The sequence below is a fragment of the Larus michahellis genome, chromosome 21 (assembly GCF_964199755.1).
Source record: "Larus michahellis chromosome 21, bLarMic1.1, whole genome shotgun sequence".
NCBI lineage: Eukaryota > Metazoa > Chordata > Aves > Charadriiformes > Laridae > Larus > Larus michahellis.
Window position 1 is genome coordinate 1,487,552 of NC_133916.1, and position 17,390 is coordinate 1,504,941.

General features: G+C 45.6%; 1 protein-coding gene across 6 annotated transcripts in view; it reads right to left on the minus strand.

Moving 5' to 3' along the window:
• Window positions 1-3,672: 3,672 nt before the first annotated feature.
• Window positions 3,673-17,390, minus strand: part of IGFN1 (immunoglobulin like and fibronectin type III domain containing 1) — a 41,652-nt gene continuing 27,934 nt past the window's right edge. For all 6 annotated transcript variants that reach the window (XM_074564469.1, XM_074564473.1, XM_074564472.1 and 3 more), the window contains 12 exons: window positions 16,451-16,575; window positions 14,855-14,996; window positions 14,050-14,346; window positions 13,127-13,426; window positions 12,061-12,234; window positions 11,034-11,162; window positions 10,251-10,553; window positions 8,844-8,932; window positions 7,692-7,887; window positions 6,780-7,079; window positions 5,944-6,270; window positions 3,673-4,868 (listed from right to left, as the gene is read on the minus strand). In XM_074564469.1, coding sequence (XP_074420570.1) covers window positions 4,855-4,868; window positions 5,944-6,270; window positions 6,780-7,079; window positions 7,692-7,887; window positions 8,844-8,932; window positions 10,251-10,553; window positions 11,034-11,162; window positions 12,061-12,234; window positions 13,127-13,426; window positions 14,050-14,346; window positions 14,855-14,996; window positions 16,451-16,575 — 2,396 coding nt within the window. In that variant the 3' untranslated portion in view covers window positions 3,673-4,854. The remainder of the gene's footprint in view (window positions 4,869-5,943; window positions 6,271-6,779; window positions 7,080-7,691; window positions 7,888-8,843; window positions 8,933-10,250; window positions 10,554-11,033; window positions 11,163-12,060; window positions 12,235-13,126; window positions 13,427-14,049; window positions 14,347-14,854; window positions 14,997-16,450; window positions 16,576-17,390) is intronic.

A 17,390-nucleotide genomic window follows, 5' to 3' on the forward strand; every position in this document is an offset into this window, starting at 1 on the left:
CCAGCATAAGTCCCCACTCCACCTCCCACCTGCCCGCCAAACAGGACCATCATCCAAACAGCCTTTAAACTCTTGAGTGCACACAGAGGCGGGACTGCGGCAGCATCTCCTTCTAGAGGACTTCCACCAGAAAGCTGAGGCCCGTAGCCCTGACCAGCACCATCCTGGAGAGAAGGGAGCTAGGACATACAGCTGTACAGGGCAAACAGGTCGACATGGACATCCACGGCGCACAGCCGACTGAGAACCTGCACAGGAAGACACAGGGGCCTTCTTAGAGCCTTCGCTGACCGTGATGGATGGAGAAAAGCCTTCACTAAGCAAGGCCTCAGAAGGGATACTCAAGGAGGAAGGAAAGAAGGTCCAGAGAGTCCCTAGGGCTGACACTAGCTCTCAGAAAATAGCAGGAACAAGCACTGCTGCTTTATGAGCAGACCTGATCGCGGTCTCCAGATCACCAAAGATGACAGAAGCTGGAGCCCTAACCAGAGATATTTTTATGCTGCAAATCAGGCAAATACATCAAGCGCACCTACTGCCACGGAAGGCTCCTGCGTGAGGACCTGCTTTCTGCCCTAACAGGATCCATCATCGCGTACTCAGGGGCTAAGAGGGGATTTTGCTCTTACGCTGTTGAAACCTGCTCTCCAGCTTGTTCATCCCAAGCTGGCACAGCCGCTCACCCTCCGCAGTGATACATATGTCAAAATTAGCCAGGCCCAGCCCTACCTGTGAAGAGAGGGGAAAAAACCCAAGCGCTGGCAGAGGCACGGCTTAGCACATTCACCAACACGCCCTGCATCCTCCACCTGGGGTGGGAGTGAGCAGGCGAGCCCGTCTGTCCCTCCCAGCTCAGCAGCATTGCTCTCCTCGGTGCTCATAACCCGATTTTAGTGACAAACTCCACTCATCTGGCATCGCTGCTCCCTCATCGGGTGGGAATCTGGGGGAGTGACTCCGAGGGACTTTGGGGCAGGCGTCAGCAGAGGCTGGGCGCTGCAGAGGGAGGCCGCAGCACTGCCACACACCAGCAGCCCCGCTGCGCCCTCGGTGGCATGAAGCCACAGGCTGGGGTACCCGTACGACATCCTTTGATTGTTACAAGTGGTCCCTGGAGGGAAGAGCGGCCAGACTTACCCCCGCTCCCCAGTTACCATCTTCCAAAGTCAAACAGCAACTGCAAGGCATGATAGCAAACCATCAAAAAGGGATGCGGAACAGGTTATAGACAATGGTCTCTCTAGATGCCAAGCTGGAGTACGAGTACCCACTACCAGGGTGCCGGGAGCGGTTGGCCAGCCCACAGGGAGCATGGCATGAGACCTTCTTGCCAAGCCAGTGGCAAACGAGCAGCACCAGGGATGCCAGAGGGGTTTATCAGCTCTGCCCGAGCAGCACGATTCCTCCCTCTCGGCTGTACTAGCGACCGGGAGATTGCTGCCGCTGACAGCACCCAGAGAGCTGGTCTGGGACCACCTAGATGAGATTTTTGCTGCAAGAAATGAGGGAAATAGAGCTCAGGACACCTCTGAAGATCCCAGGGCTTTTGTAGCCTGCTTTCCCGCCTGTGACTCTGGGGATGCTGCTCACTTTCAGACCAGGAAAGCGTGACTGGCAGCTCTCTCCCACCCCTGCCGCAGGTCTCTCCGGGCCACGCTCTGTCCCTTTGGCCTCCCCCTGCAGCAGCAGCCGCTCTTCCGCTTGTGAGGGTGATTCCCGGGAGGGGTAGCACCACTTTGCTGCAACCAAAGTGCTCAGGATAAACAAGCAACGCTGCCGACTCCGAAACACTCACCTGCTTCTCACGCTGCCGGGCCATCCCGAGTCCCACCTGCGCACCCAGCCTCTTCCTTGCTGAATTGCTGCCGCTAATAGTCAGGCTCTCGGTCCTGCAGCCCTGCTTGACGTGTCTGGCTCAGTCCTGCTCCCCAGATGTTAAGTACCAGCGCTTTAAGCACGTGAGGCTGCAATATAAAATATTTAAGAGACTAACAGCAGAGGACTAGCTTGAATTGATGCTGACGTCTGTGCACAGGGATAAGTCTGCGACTCTCAGCAAGAGTCCCCTGCTCCTGGTGCACCAGGTCCTTCCAGACACCACTTCAGCCTCAAATGTTGAGGCCCTTCCAACAATCTTGGCCCTTACGCTTATCAGTCCAGAAGAAAATAGCAGAAGTAACAGCTGCACATTCGCTATGCAGAAACTACCACGCACTCCAACAGTACCTTACCAGCGTAAGTCAATCCGAAGCCAGTGAAGACTTGGTGTTTGTCACTTAGCCTTGTCACTCAGCATCTCTTTCCTCTTAGCACATTCAGAATACAAATGGCAGCAAGTGCATCTCCAGGTAAGAACCCAATTCAAGTCTGCTGGATCCATAAACACGCAGCTTCAGGTCATTGCCAGTAGGGAAGCAGAAACTGCGATGGTCCTCCTCCAAGGGAAGGGAGCAGCATGTCCCACTCCTTGCAGGAATTGATTTTTCCTCTTTGCATGGAGGAACAGGCCAGCTCACAAGACACATCTAAATCCCAATGGACCCTCCTGCAGCTGTAGCCCTGCAGGTCCTGGCTGAGCATGAAGGAGTCATTCATCAGTGGGAATGGGCATTTGCTTTCTCAACCATGGTCCCATGCTTCTGGCTCAGCACATACACCCATTTCACCCACCAAACGGTGGCAGATGGCTCAGTGGACACTCGCTGTCTATGCCCAGTCCCCACGCTCTTTCAAAGGATGGACAAGTAGCACGTCAAGGGACCCAACTGACCTGGCTACCAAAACTGCTCGAGATGTCAGTGTGTCAGGGACAAGCGGCCTCAGCATGGCAAAGAGCACAGGGGCACCGGCGCTGCTCTACCTATTTTTGTAGGATGGTACGTGCTGCAAGACCGGAGCCAGGCAGGTCCATGTCGGCACTCCTGGAAGACCCATTCTTCTGGGAGATGGTTTCTGTAACAAGATTTGGGCAGCCCACAGGCTGGGAGCACTAACCAGAGGTGCTCACACGTGGTGGGAAAGCAAAGAACAAGACAGCTGTGCCCCTGGTGGAAGACACTTAGAGGGGAGTAGCCCTGTATTTCTCTTGCATGTGGTGAAGGTTATCATGGTATAAATAAAATGACCTTTGCCTAAGATAAGTCCCCTTCTCTGGAGACTTTCAAGACCCCCTGGATGCGGGTAATGTGCTCTAGGCAATCCTGCTTTCGCAGGGGGGTTGGACTGGATGATCTCTAGAGGTCCCTTCCAACTCTGAAAATTCCGTGATTCTGTGATAAGCATGCAACGTGAACGTTCCCAGTAGCAACTGGTATCAATAGCTTCAAGGAAGGAGGTGTGAGATCGCTTGCCATGGGTACATCCCGATCAGTAAGTGACTGGCTTATGCTGCCACGCACATTATTATACTTTTTTTGAACCTAAATTGCATGATTAGAGACTGCACTATGCTGCCACTCCATCAGCACGTTCAGATATTAGCGAGAAATAGACTCATAAAAGCCTTACATCTGTTGTTCTTCTGTTCTTCCAAGATTAAACAGGAACCTACATACGCAATTCAGGATGAAGAGTGAACTTATACAGCCATTACGTATGAAAACTGCACCGGACGTGGACTGGCATTCAGGAACTGGCTGGGCTTCTTTCTCCAAAATAAACACTTACTCATGGTAGATTTTACTGAACCATGGTTTAATTTCATCATCTACTGTTGCTAGGTCTGTACAACATTGTACAAAATATAATCAAAAAGAACATTTCAGCCCCACATAAATGTTTGACTGGCTGCCTGAGGATCCAGTGGCTTTGAGTCTCTGATCTATGCTCTCCTGTCTTCTAGATGCTGTCATCAAAGCACCTTTGGTGCTAAGGCTACAATGCTCTACGTTCGGACAGTCACCGTAACATTTTTGCTTTCCAGTCTCCTTCTCTGCTCAGCGGTGGAATCCCCCAGCCGTGGCAGAGGATCTCCGGTGGTACCTCGTATTTCTGGTCAAACATGAAAGACTTTTAACCTCTTTTTGCATCAGGCAAAAACACTCTAGCAATGTCACGAGGCAGGGGCAGTTATGTTTCAAAGGGGATACTAATGTGGTAGTTTAGGACTGATATATCCTTTTTTGCAGCACGTGCCATAGCAGGTTTTTTAAGTACAGCTCACACTAACACAACTGGTTCTAGATCTCCATTTTCATTCCCATCAATGCATGTTCGCTGGGAGTAGCACTACCCCGTGTTAGCCTACTTGAAGAATTTATCTCTTGCCCAGATAAAACTAGCAGGCAGATACTCTTTTCAACATAGAGGTTAAGGGAAATAATATACTTAGCTGCTACTGGTAGTGGAATACATGCAGAACTGCTTCTACCAGAATTAGGAAACCTGCTGAGAATTATACGGAAACTAAAATGATTGCTTCGGATTAGAAAGCCACACGCTAAAAGGCCAGCTTCATACATCTCTGGTGTTAAGAAATAGCCTTGTTGCAGCCCACAGCAGGTGAGTGGTGTGGCAGATTGATCTCTCATGCCTGCGTCTCCATGGAACGTTTCATTTCGGCCAATTATTTTTCCTCTCATCTTCTGTGTTCCTGAAGCTTCTTATCTGTGTTTTAAAGGTCTAATGGAAAGCCGTGTTCATTATGAAAAGATACAATTCTCTTAAAGCATTTTTTCCCCGTTTTGACTACAATGCAGCATCATGTTCCAAATGCAACTACTGGATCTGAAAAATGAAACACTCAGGCTATAATGCGCATCTGGAAATAAATACATAGCCTTCGTACAGAGCCAGTTCCCAGTGAAAACCTTCTCATTTGCACAGCAGAGCAGAGATGTTCTCAGGAAGGTCACGCTACAGGGTGGAGTCTGAAAACAAGAGAAAGAGAGAAGCAGCTCAATATTGCAATGAGGGAGACAGTCTGCAAGGTACACTGGGAAGGGGGACCTGAAAAGTCACGGGGCCAAAAAGACCAATTAGAAAAGGATTCCAGGGATTTAACTGACCCATTTCTCCATTCATATAATCCCAGCAAGGTATTCTGAATGGCATTAAAAGGAAAATATCTGACTCAGAGTAAAGGATATGGGCTTTCCACATGGAAAAGATGAGGGGTAACGGGTACAAGTTACTCCCAGGGAGATTCCGATTGGACACAAGAGGAAACCTTTTCACAGTGAGAACAATCAGATGTTGTAACAATCTCCCCAGGGAAGCGGCGGATTCCCCAACATTGTACGTTCTTAAGATTCAGCTGGACAGGGAGCTGGGCCATCTCGTCTAGACTGTGCTTTTGTCAGGAGAGGTTGGATCAGATGATCCTTGAGGTCCCTTCAACCCGGTATTCTGTGATTCTATGATATCTCATAATGAATGGAGTAAAATTGCCAGTGATATTTATCCATAAGTATACCCACCACGCGTCTATCCTCAGTCAAATACATTGATTCTCTGTTCACACCAGGATCCCCAGGGATCCCATTTAACTCATATACCACGTTTCTCTCTTTCCTCCCTTCTCATTGCCTTTGGCCACTTAACACCAGCTTTTTCCTCACCGCTTCACCTAACCTTGCACATCTTGCAGAATCTTCTATTCTGCAGCTCCTGCACTGCAGAAAAATCTAACCTAGATGTTATCTTATTAAATGAAGATGGGGTATTTCTTTCTAAAAGATTTGCTCAAGGTCAACCAAAATCTTTGTCTCGTGTAGAAATCAAGTGTTTTTCTCACATCTGCCTTGTCATTCCTATTTCTGTTTCATACTTTATAACTAGCAGGTAAATTCAAAATTCATTAAAGCAGTCCAAATATACACTGCCTTATGGGAGATTGCTCTTGTCAGTAAATAGAGCTGTATGGCTACCACTTATAAGGCATCTTGACAGCAGTGACATATCTTGATGTCACACAATGAAGGAAGAGAAGCGTTAAAGAGTTACCTTTAATAGTGAGGAAGGCTTTGGTGAATGCACGGCCCACTTCATTAGTGGCTTCTACCATATATTCTCCTTCATCATGTTTTGTGACACCTAGGACAACCAGGGAGCAGACGCCAAAGTCGTTTGTGCAAAAATAGGAAGGATCACTGGAGAGGTCTCTATTGTCCTTGTACCACGTGACCTTCGGAGGTGGGTGGCCTCCAACCGCACAGCTCATATGGCACTCGCTCCCAGTGGTCACCACATGAGGCTTCAATGGGACGAGGAATCTCGGGGGCTGGTTTTGATTCACTCCTTTGTATATCTGTGGTTTGACTTGACATTCAACTGTAAAAAAAAAAAAAAAACGAGCAACATAGAAACGCGCACTCGGATACTGCTCCACAGCAACAGAAGGCAGGGTTTAAAGGACCGGGTTTCACCCAGGACACTTGGTTGTGCAGAATGTCTGGCATTCTGCACTGCAAATTGCCAGAGATCCCATGCACCTACGGACTGTAATCTGAGTTTCTTCTCAAATTGGGCAGAATTTAACTTTGAAGTCAGAAACTTTGGTTTCTGCAAAGCTTAAGCCTTAGATTTTCCTGGGCATTAATTTTGTAATGAACTACATGGTACCATGACTGGAAATAAAGGATCTATCTGCACAATGTCCATGCGGAAAGGACAAGCCTTCCCTGCCAAACTGGAATTTCTTAGGGTATCTCTATGCATTCTTCTCCTGGGTAACTAAATGTTCACAGGAGGAGAGACCCATTTCAGGATGGTGTGTTAAAAACAATAGAAGAAACAAAGCATGACAACATACAGAAAAATATTTATAAAAGCTGTTTTACCCTTTGGTTTTCGAATTCTCCAAGGCTGCACAGTTTCAGACGGACCACTGGCTCCCAAGCTATTTTTAGCCACAACCCTAAAGTAGTAGTCCCGGCCTGGGATCAGTTTGGTGAATGTGAACTTGTTGGTGTAGATGAGGTCACCCACCACATGCCACAAGCCCTTCTGTGATTCGCGTTTCAGGACTGTGTAGTAGAGATTACTTTCCCATTTCTCAGATGCTGACGGCATCCAGGTCACTGTTACTGTATTTGGAACATTCTCTTGCAATTGAATAGGTCCAGGCGGTTGCGGGATGTCTGTCAGATGAAGGCAAGGAATATCAAAGACGTAGAGAAAGTGGCACAGTACAGAACCCTAAAAACTTTAAGGCCATTCTGTGGCTGGGGGCTGAGTAAACATCCTGGTCATTAGAAGGGGCAAAATTTGATTCCTTCTCCAGACACACAAACTGATTTGGCGTTAACTGAACATCTGCGTCGCTGGGCCTCCTTCCCTTCTCGTAGGGATGAGATGCGGGCTGGTACTGCTAAACTTTTTCACCTCTTAGGAAGACAGCATATGGAGTTGTTGTAGGTATGACTAAATGTCCTACAGCCTGCTGCTGACTGTTACAAAGAGCATGAACTACTCTCCTCTGGTCTGCACTCTCCATCTGTGGGACCGTGCCTTTTTAAGCAGAGTCACTCCGGAAGCCGGGTGTAAGTTTAATCAGTAGATTTCTCTGTCCTGCAGACACAGCCAAGTGATATCACAAAGTGGCCAGGCTGAGCCTCATGGGACGTTGTACTCTAGTTCTCCCTGTGCCTGCATGGCTTAACCGCACCAGAGCTCACCGTGCTGAACTCAGGTCGTTGCCTACCGCCTTTTTGCAGCAAATCGGTACGTATTTATGGTGGTGAGTGAGTTACCTGTAACTTGAATTTGGAAGCTGAATGTTTCTCTTTTCCCTAACCCGTTCTGGAGCTCAATGGTGTAGGTGCCGGTGTCAGTGTACTCGGCAGCTCCAATCAGCAGCTGGGTGGTACCATCTTTGGTGTGTACTGCAGCCTGGTCTGGAAGAGGAAGCCCATCCTTTAACCAGGTCACCACTGGATCTGGAGATGCCTGTAAAGAACAACACGAGTGACAGTCCCCTAGTTTTGCCTCCAGATTGCGTCTTTACATCTTTAGTTTCATTATCTTGTCCCAAACGTATACCTATATGACACAGTAAAGTAATATTTAGAAACATGGATCCAAGAGGGATCTAAGAGCCCTGGATAAAGGGCTGCTTTAAAGTTTCTTTGTAACTTTCCTCTTCCTCTGTGTCTCTTAAGAATGTTATTGTAGCGAGGTGTCCAGGTTAACTATGTCAAAAAAGGCGTGCTAGATCAAGAACAACAGATGAGTTCAGTAGTTAATATTTTCTACTTTTAAAAAGATCCGCTGGTTTTGGAAAGAAAAAACATCCTCAAAGTCTTCATTTCCATTGTGCCATCTTTGGTCTCTGTTCTCGAAGAGATTAGGAGAAAGGAAAGGCCAGCAAATACACACACTCTGCCTTCCTCAACCTCTTGTTGATATCCCAGGCTTTACCCGGGGTGTTCCAAGCTTACGTCAAAGCCCACAGGATTCCTGTCAGCACGTGTCTATTTCTCACGTCATACGGTTTAAGTCCTGCTGCTTAGTGAGACAAACACATAGAGGATGTTGCTAGAAACGCTACCCCAAGGCCTTCCAAAAGGGTTAGGGGGAAACCAGCTGATTTTTAAACTCTGACGGATGTGTACCAGATGATGCCAATGCTGATATGGGTGGATGGACAGCATTGTGCCTTGTTTGCAGAGGTTAACGAATGACCACAATCTCATAAAACACTAATGCCAAGAGCGAGGGCTGAATTCTTGTTCATGTTTCCCTCGTGCAGAAAGCGTACACAGCACAGGCAGGCTAAAGGATCTGCCCAGTGCCCGGTAAACAAAATTCCACGCCAAGAAAATATTAGCTCAGTTTTCATGTCTGCTATTGACTACAACAGAAAAACAGATGGGGAATTCTCACAAACACAGTGGAATACTTACTTCAAAGGGAATATTCACTCGGATGGTACTTCTTGCTTTTATAACTAGGAAGCTTTTCACGGTGTCATCTATTAGGAACCTGGGAGGAACTGGAAAAGGCAGTGATTACAATAAAAAGTTGTACGTCATTACAGAGTCACTGGCTGACAAACTCTTCCGCCTGTGTTCGATACCCCTAACGCCTTTCCCACAGCTGCTCTGCGGGCTGTTGATAAACTCGGAGTGGTACTGTGGAAAAAAAGCTCCTCGGTTCAGAACCAGAGTTTACACCTTTCAAATTTTCTTACTATCTATTTATCACTATGACTAAACAAGGGGAAACGATGTAAAAATACATTCACAATGTTTGTATACACGTGATGTCTCAATCACAGAGAAACTGGCTCCTTGGCATGCTTTACCCCACCACGTGGATGATCTTTTGTGTAAAACGACAGCTGGGGAAAAGGAAATCGCAGCGGACACTTCCGCAATATTCGTGCAATAGGGAGTACAGAATATCTTCAGGAAACAGGCCTAAGTTTCTTAAAAGTAAATTTTTTTAGCATTTAAAATATTTTTTATTTCTTTTCTCTTTTCATCAATATAATACATGATTGTATCTAGCATTTTTCTAGCAATGCCAAATACAATAGTGCTAAATTGTATTTAGCGTTTCCAGTTTAAACGGAAAAAACTGCTTCCCGGATGACCTATACTCATCTGTTCACTGACTGATTGTAAAAGGAGTCTCCAGGCATAGGCCAAAAGTAGACATTTTGACTTAGAACCCAAATTAAGGAAGACAAATTCCTCACAAATCTCTTAGTTCTGTATTTCTGCAACATTCCCAAACAGCAGGAAAAAAAAAACCAGAGCTACAGATTGTAAAAAAAAAAGGTGAAAAAGTGAAAATGGCGAAAACTTTTAAACTAGAAAATTGAAAAGGAAAATAAAATTTACAAAAAACAATATAACCATTGCAATTAAAGAGAATGAAATAAAATGCTTAATTCCACAACACTGTATAGAAATAGACTGAAAACTATTTTTTTCCTTCAAAGAACATGGGTATGCATAAGGTGCGTGTGGTTCCTGTCTGTCATGGCTGTGGTGTAGCTCTGCACGTGGGGCAAAATGTAAATCCCAGGAAAAAATACAGTTTTGGGGGTTCTTTTATCGTAATGAGTTTTGAACATGAGTTGAGCACTGTGTATTGCACATTTATTATCAGTTAAACCTTCAGAATTTCCTGATGAGGTCACCAAATAGGACCACGCTGTAGAGGAAGGAGCAGTGTAGTACTTGTCCTTCTGTTACAGCCTGGGACTTGAAAGAAGCCCATCACAGTGACCTACGGACCTTGTCTGCATCCTGTTACCTCTAGAATGACTTTGCTCATTCTGAACGCAGCTCACTTTGACCTACCTACAGGGGCAGCAGCTTCGATGAAAGCTTCAACCTCTGCAGCTTCTCCTGGACCACTGTCATTGAGGGCTCTCACCCGTAGGAAGTACCTCTCCTTGGCTAGGAGGCCTTTAACTGTGTAAGTGGTCACCTCTATGGGAAGAGCGTTGCATTTGGTCCAGTTGAGGTTGTTAGAAGACCGCATCTCCACCTCGTAGCCGTTCACGTCACTTCCTTCTTTTGCTTCAGGTCTCTTCCATGTCAAGGTGACACTAGTGCTGTCACTGCTGCTCACTTTAAGGTCCTGCACTTGACCTGGGGATTCTGAAAAGAGAAATTTTATTTAAACTATTTTTCTAGGATTTCTGTCCCCTCTATTCCGTCACTTCCTGAGATTCCCCAACATTCTTGAAGTGCACTGGATACCCAACCTGCTGTCTTGCCTCCCCCTTGTCCCAGCTCTTCGAGGCTGGATCCAGATGCCTGCACTTGCCAGCTGTGCGGTACCATCTGCACCACTCCTGAAATGGTTTGCAGCCCATCCTGAAAACTTCTCCACACTCCACGTAACTCCCACGCAGGGAGTCTGCCACATCTTGACTGAGACATCGCACAGGAAATCCTTCCATTCCTTTCTCATGCTGGTAGCAGATTCTCAGCCACGAAACATCCCCCAATTGTTTGATCTTTGTCTTCACACACTTTACAAAGCGTTTAAAAATGTTGCCTCTCCACTAACATCGCCAGTCTACACCGCCAGCTTTATGTATTCCCAAGGCGGAAGGATGGGGGCAGCGCACTTACTCGTGGAATCCCGTGCAAACGCAGGCTGTGATGGTTCACTGGCATCTCCTATGCCAGCAGCATTGACAGCTGCCACGCGAAATTCATACTGCAGACCTTTCTTGAGACTGGTCATCTTCAGCTTCCTGTCTGCAGAAAGAAAAGGAACAGGTTGGCTCAGGTAAGCTCTTCCCGAAGCAGGAAAGGGTGAGACAACAACATTTACTCCATGTAAAACTGTGCACTGAATAATTCCCAGGAGCTGTCGCCAATTCCCCTGCCTTTCCCTACCCTACCGCGCTGGGACGTGTTCATTGTATTTCCTTTCAAATCAAACAGTATTTGGGAGTTATTAAAGTTAGAGAAAGGATAAACAGTGCTTTTCCTCATAGGATTAATCCTAAACTCTTCTATACCTGATAAGAAGTCCTAGCCTGCAGCTGATAGATAATTGATAGCTACAGTCAAAACACGTTTTGGAGCTCATACACATCACTTGGCTTTCTTTATCTTCCTCATATTTATAAATTCTTGTCTGCCGAGTTCCTAGCATGAGGACTAAGGACACTAGTTCTGCATGTGAAGACTTTATTTACAGAAATTGAAGACATTATTTTATCTCTAGAGGAGCTATGCCCCAGGATGCAGCAGTGAGCTTCTCTGCACTCTTCCCCAGCCGTATGTTTGCACACAATCTAGAAAAAAAAAATAGTCATAATCCTCCTCCCAGTCATTCAGCCGTAGATAAATCCAAGACCTGGCTTTGGTATGGCACAGCTGCGTAACCTTACTTGTGAAAAGACACGTACGCTAGAGCTGTGAAAGAAAAGAAGGTAAAACTTCAGCCAGGGCTAATATGGTTTTGATGGGGACAGTCAGCAGCCCAAGAATTCACAGGAAAAACACTGATGTGAAGAGATATAAGATCCTAAGCAGAAAGCAAGGAGTTAGAAGGCAGCAGCTCCACAAAGACCAGCGTGTTACCTCCAGAACCCAGCTGACCCTTTTGTCTTTTCCTCCAGTCTGTTCTGGGATTTAAGCTACCTACCCGCTATAGGCACATTGTTGACTGGCAGCCAGGTCGTGGTACCCTTCTTGCGTTTCTGAACGATGTATCCCACAATTCGGGAACTGCCAGTTTTACGAGGCATTTTCCAGGATATTGTGATGGTGTCTCTGCTGGCACTGACAATCTCAGGGGGATCTGGGGCACCAGGTGAAGCTAGAAAGAGATTAATGTGTCATTATTAGCAGGTGTATTTTTATTGCAAGATAAGAAAGTGTTCTGTGGCATTTCTTCTTCTAGTTTCCCCAAGGTATTCATAAGGATGCGTTTTGGAAACCTGACTGAGGCCTGAAGCTGTGTATCCTATTCCCCACACAAACAGGATCCAGCACGGACCTCTGTTCCTGAATTTTGTATCCATGACTGACCTCCCGTCATCACGACTCACAATTCCACTGTTGGCCTACAGAGTGAGGCAGGTTATTCTTACATGGTGGGAAAAGTCAGCATTATTCTTGCTTTTAATGACAGAAACTGGAAATGGAATGGATTTTCTTTACACCCAAGCCTTCTCATAATCATGAGGAGAATGTAGTAAGAAGAAAATTGGAAACAGAAGAGAGCATTGCTTTCTCTCTACATTCATGCTCATGGCAAAACTTTAAATTAAATTAAATATTTAAATTAATTGAAGGACAAAGAATAGAATTAGTTGTTTGGAAATCAGGAGAATGAAGTGGTCATACTGAAAAATGCTGCACATACGGAGACACTCCTTTGCCTAGGGAGTTAAGAAAAGGCCTCACATGTTACCTTTGTAGCCACCCCGGGGAAAATTTTCTCTGATCTAGCTGCATACTGCATTTCCCTCATGAAACTCGCTTTCCAATTCAGAACGGAGCATAACTGAGCATGTTACACCATCTCACTCAACATCACCAAAGCCCACAATAAACTTCGAGTCTCTATTTGCAATCTCCCAGATTTGTGTGAAGACTTCACAGCCTTGATTCAAGTTCAGATCTGTAGCATCATCCAAAACGCATTCTTTGATGTCATCTTTGTTAAAGAAATTCCGAGACAGTTGTCAGGAAAATTTCTTCCTTACCTTTACTGACAGCCTTCACTTCATCTGATTCCAGCGCGTCACTAGTGCCCTCGGCATTCACAGCTCTCACCCTGAAGTAGTAGCTCACGTCTTGTTCCACTTTGTTAGTAGTGAAGGTAGTGCAGCTCTTGGGGGTTTCTCCCAAAGTCACCCAGTCGCTCTTGCCTACCTGCTGCCTCTCGATAATGTAGCTTTGCACTGGTTTGCCCCCGTCATCCTTTGGGGGATTCCACTGAATGGTGATGTCGTTTGCAGAGCTTTCCACAATTTTGATGGGTCCTGCAGGCGGCTGTGGCTTGTCTGAAAAGACGAACACAGAGAGACTGTGAGGTGTCTCTAGACCCAAACGTGCTCCTGGGTTTGGCGCAGACACTGTCTCTTGCTGGGAGACTCCATTTCTGATGGAATACATGCATCGTTGCAGAATGAGAGCTGGGCACTTGAATCGCCTCTTCAAAACTTCCACTCTTCTAACTTTTGATAAGGAAGAGAGGTGGAAGCCAGGCCCTTGCCCCATGGGCTAACTGTTCTCATAAGGACTGCACCGATTCAGCTTGCTCAGAAGGAGGAACACCATTTCTGGTCTTCCAAAAGAGCGCAGACCTTTATGGTAGGGCTGAATTTGGTCTCGATAATCCATTTTAGATTTGGCTGTTGCGCATAGCCCTATCTCCCATAGTCACCCAACATTCAAAACTCAGCTGCTGAGACCACGCAAAACCAAACTAGATTCGTGTCACCTTGTACTAAAGGGCAATAAACATGTCAGCGATCTTTACTTGTACCCTGATTTAGTGGAAAATTACATAGTCTTGCTCATCTTGGAATACCCAGTAGCTCTCAATAAGATCGTCACCAGTGTTAATGGGTTCCCTGCCTAAGCCTTACAATGAAAGCCACAGGGGATGTTATGGGGCACTTACCTGTTACCACAAGCTTTAAGTCGATCTCCAGGACCCCACTGTCATTCTTCAGCCTGACTTTGTAATCCCCACAGTCCTTTCTCTCACTGCTGGCGATGGACAGCATGGTAAAGGTCTCTGTTTTATCAACGCGAATCCTTGTGTCATCTATTAGCTCCATTCTGTCCTTTAGCCACGTCGCTCTGACTGGCAGCCGGCCCTCGAAAGGGATTTTGATCTTTACTTTCTCCCCTGCCTTGGCCACAGTAGGCACACTCGATAAGTTTTTGAGGAGAACTTTGTCAACCTGTGGAGGATCTAAGCAGATGATACAAGGCCATTAAAAACTGCAACTCAAAGAGGATAAGGCTCACCTTGGCGGGACGGGCTTCCCTCAGGATGCTGCCAACAATGCTTAGAAGCTCACAACGTTTGGACCTTCACCTTTAGTTGCACGCTCAGTGCTTCACGTACATGCATGTACAGGATAGTTATCACAAAGTACTTGTGGTATCATACTGTCCTTTTCCCTGGGCAAATTTCTCATAGGCAATACACTAAACACAAGAATGAAGAATCTTGTCTGATAAAGCGTTATGTGCACCCCAAATTCTTTGAGTTAATAATAGAAGCTTTTCAGGAAGGCTCCCCAGTTAAACTTGTCAATACAAAATGCACCAACCTGTACAAAAACTATCTCCCATTTGCACCGTAATTCTTTATAATAAAGTTGTCTCAATAACCAACTATAGATCTCTGAGAAAACATATTACATTTAAAGCCCATCAAGGCTAACACGCTGCATTGGTAGTTTGAATAGACTCACCTTCAACAAAAATTGAAGCTTCCGTTTTTACATCTCCACCTTCAAACCTGTATCTCCCAGCGTGAATATCTTCCACTTTGTTAATAATTAGTTTGTGGACTAGACCTTCTTTTTCGAAATAGACTCCATCCATGCTGGTTAACTACGACATAAAGCACAGAGACCCATTCTCAAAAAAAAAGAAAAAAAAAGGGCAATCCAAAATTAAACTGGACAGACAAAAATTTGAAATTAACTGAAAAGATTGATGAATGACATGCATGTTTAATTACTATAATATTCTGTGGTTACTCATCTGGTAACGTTGCATGTAAGCATTATCAACATAGTCCCCACAAAGACTTGATTCAAAGTCCATTAAGATAAATTTTAGTAAAATCTCCAAGCTCTCTCTTTCTATTCTTAATGACAAAAACTTTAGGCCATGCTCGAGTATGACACCTCAGAACTCCTACAGTCTCATCTGGATGCCACAGCTGGAATTACTCTTCAGTGTTGTTTTGGAACATGGAATATGATGTCTATGCTTGACCTTATGCACGAATTTGAAAGAGTACGCTTTGTGTTATGCCTGCCCGAAGGATTCTTTGAAGATTTTCCCTCACTTTTTGCATATTTCTCTCACTCATCAAGGAAAAGAAAAAGGATTGCATTGCAAGGAAGAGACACACACCATCTCCACCCATGAAAAAGAATGGAAAACACAAAGCCTCCTGTTGTTAGCAAGAATGGCAATGCCTTGTAGCAGGAAGGGGGAGAAATCTTGCTGGGTTTCTATCAAGAATTTTATTATCAAAAGGCTCCTGCCTGGGCCATACTCAGACGGCAGTAAGACTGGCAGAGGGAAGGACACCTTGACATGACACTGAATAAGAAGTAGAGCCAGAGAGCAGAGTACTGCTAACCCAGTGTCCTGGTTTGAGTGACATAGGATTAATTTCTCTTCTAATACTTGTGGAAACTGCACTTTTAGAAGACTCTAGTGTCTGAATTTGTGACAATATTTACTTTATAGCCAGCTAGGCTATGTGAGATTCAAGGTCTCAGTGTTTTCGAGCTCGCCAATGCAAGGATGAGGAGGAGCGAGACCTGGGCACTTGACCCAAGCTGCCAACAGGATTATTTCATACCATGAACATCACATTCAGTATAAACTGGAAGGTTTGCTGTGTAATACTCTCTCTCTCTCCCTTGATGGCAGTGGACCAGAGAACCTCTTGCCCCCGTGCCAGAGCCCTGAGCCCTTCCCTTCCCTTCCTCCTGAAGCCGCAGTGCCCACAGTGTCCCACATTTGCCGTCCCTGCTGGAGCGCACAACTCCCTGTGATAGAATGGGCTGAATATAATCCCGGTATATTTTATATTGGTATCAGGATCAATATTGGTTCTTTAGTGTTATTAATGTTAATTACTTAGTCTTATCCTATTAAATCTATTTATGTTTCAACCCTCGGGTTTCCTTGGTTTTCCCCGATTCCCCTTCTCAGGTGTCGTGGAGGGGTCATTGGGTGATAGAATGACTGTCTAAATGATAATAAATTGTTGCGGGTTTCTCAAACCATAACACTCAAGAAAACAGTAGCTAGAGGACACCAACCTTTAATCCATCTTTAAACCAGGTTCCTGTCACGTCATGTTTACTGACAGTGCAAGACAGCTCAGCTGGTTCGCCTTTCAGGACTCTGACATCAAATAAGTGTTTGTCGAGACGACAGCGTGGTGCTGAACATTCAGAAAAGAAAACGTTGAAAAGATGCTAACTCTGCGTTACACTGACAGAGAGAAATACATGGATGAAAATGCATGTGTGTGCGAGGAGAAAAGAGAGCTTTAAAAAAATGTATACCATAGTCTTGACAGGCTTTTGTACCACAACACTGTGGGCCAGCTGGCATCAACCCATTGCAGTGGAGGGACGCACCAGCTGGCCTCATACAATAGAGTCCCAACACCAACCTCATGGGCAATGGATTCATCACAAATCACATTATCCATCTACAGATTTGCTATTTTCAGTCTATGCTAATTGTCTTGGCTCCCTCAACAGCCAGTGGGAAAAAATAGGCTGCTCCAGGCTATGGATATATCACTTGATTCTTTTCCTCTGCACTGACCAGACACAGGCTGCCCAACCAGTTTCCCATAAACAGCCCCAAGTCCCACTATTTTCTATCCTCTTTATTCCTCTTTCCTTTCCCAAGTTCTTCTCCATTAACATCCTCATTCCCTCTCTCTAATAAACACCCCACCTCCTTCCCTATTAGCTCCAGTTTTGTTGATTTAGCTTCCTTATTTATAGTTGTGTTTTGGTTGCCTTGATAATTTCTAACTTGCCAGCAAGTCCATTAGATGAATATTCCCCTCTGGTTATACATGTGAAGTTCCTCATTTCTACAGTTTCCACGTTCTCATCTTGCTAGTGTAGCCACTGGTGTTGGTCAAGCGGCTGCATACACGTTACTCTCCTTTTGCTATACACTTTATTATTTCTCATGTTACAAGAGAAAAGAGCTCTTTATATTAGGCCCAATGTGCAT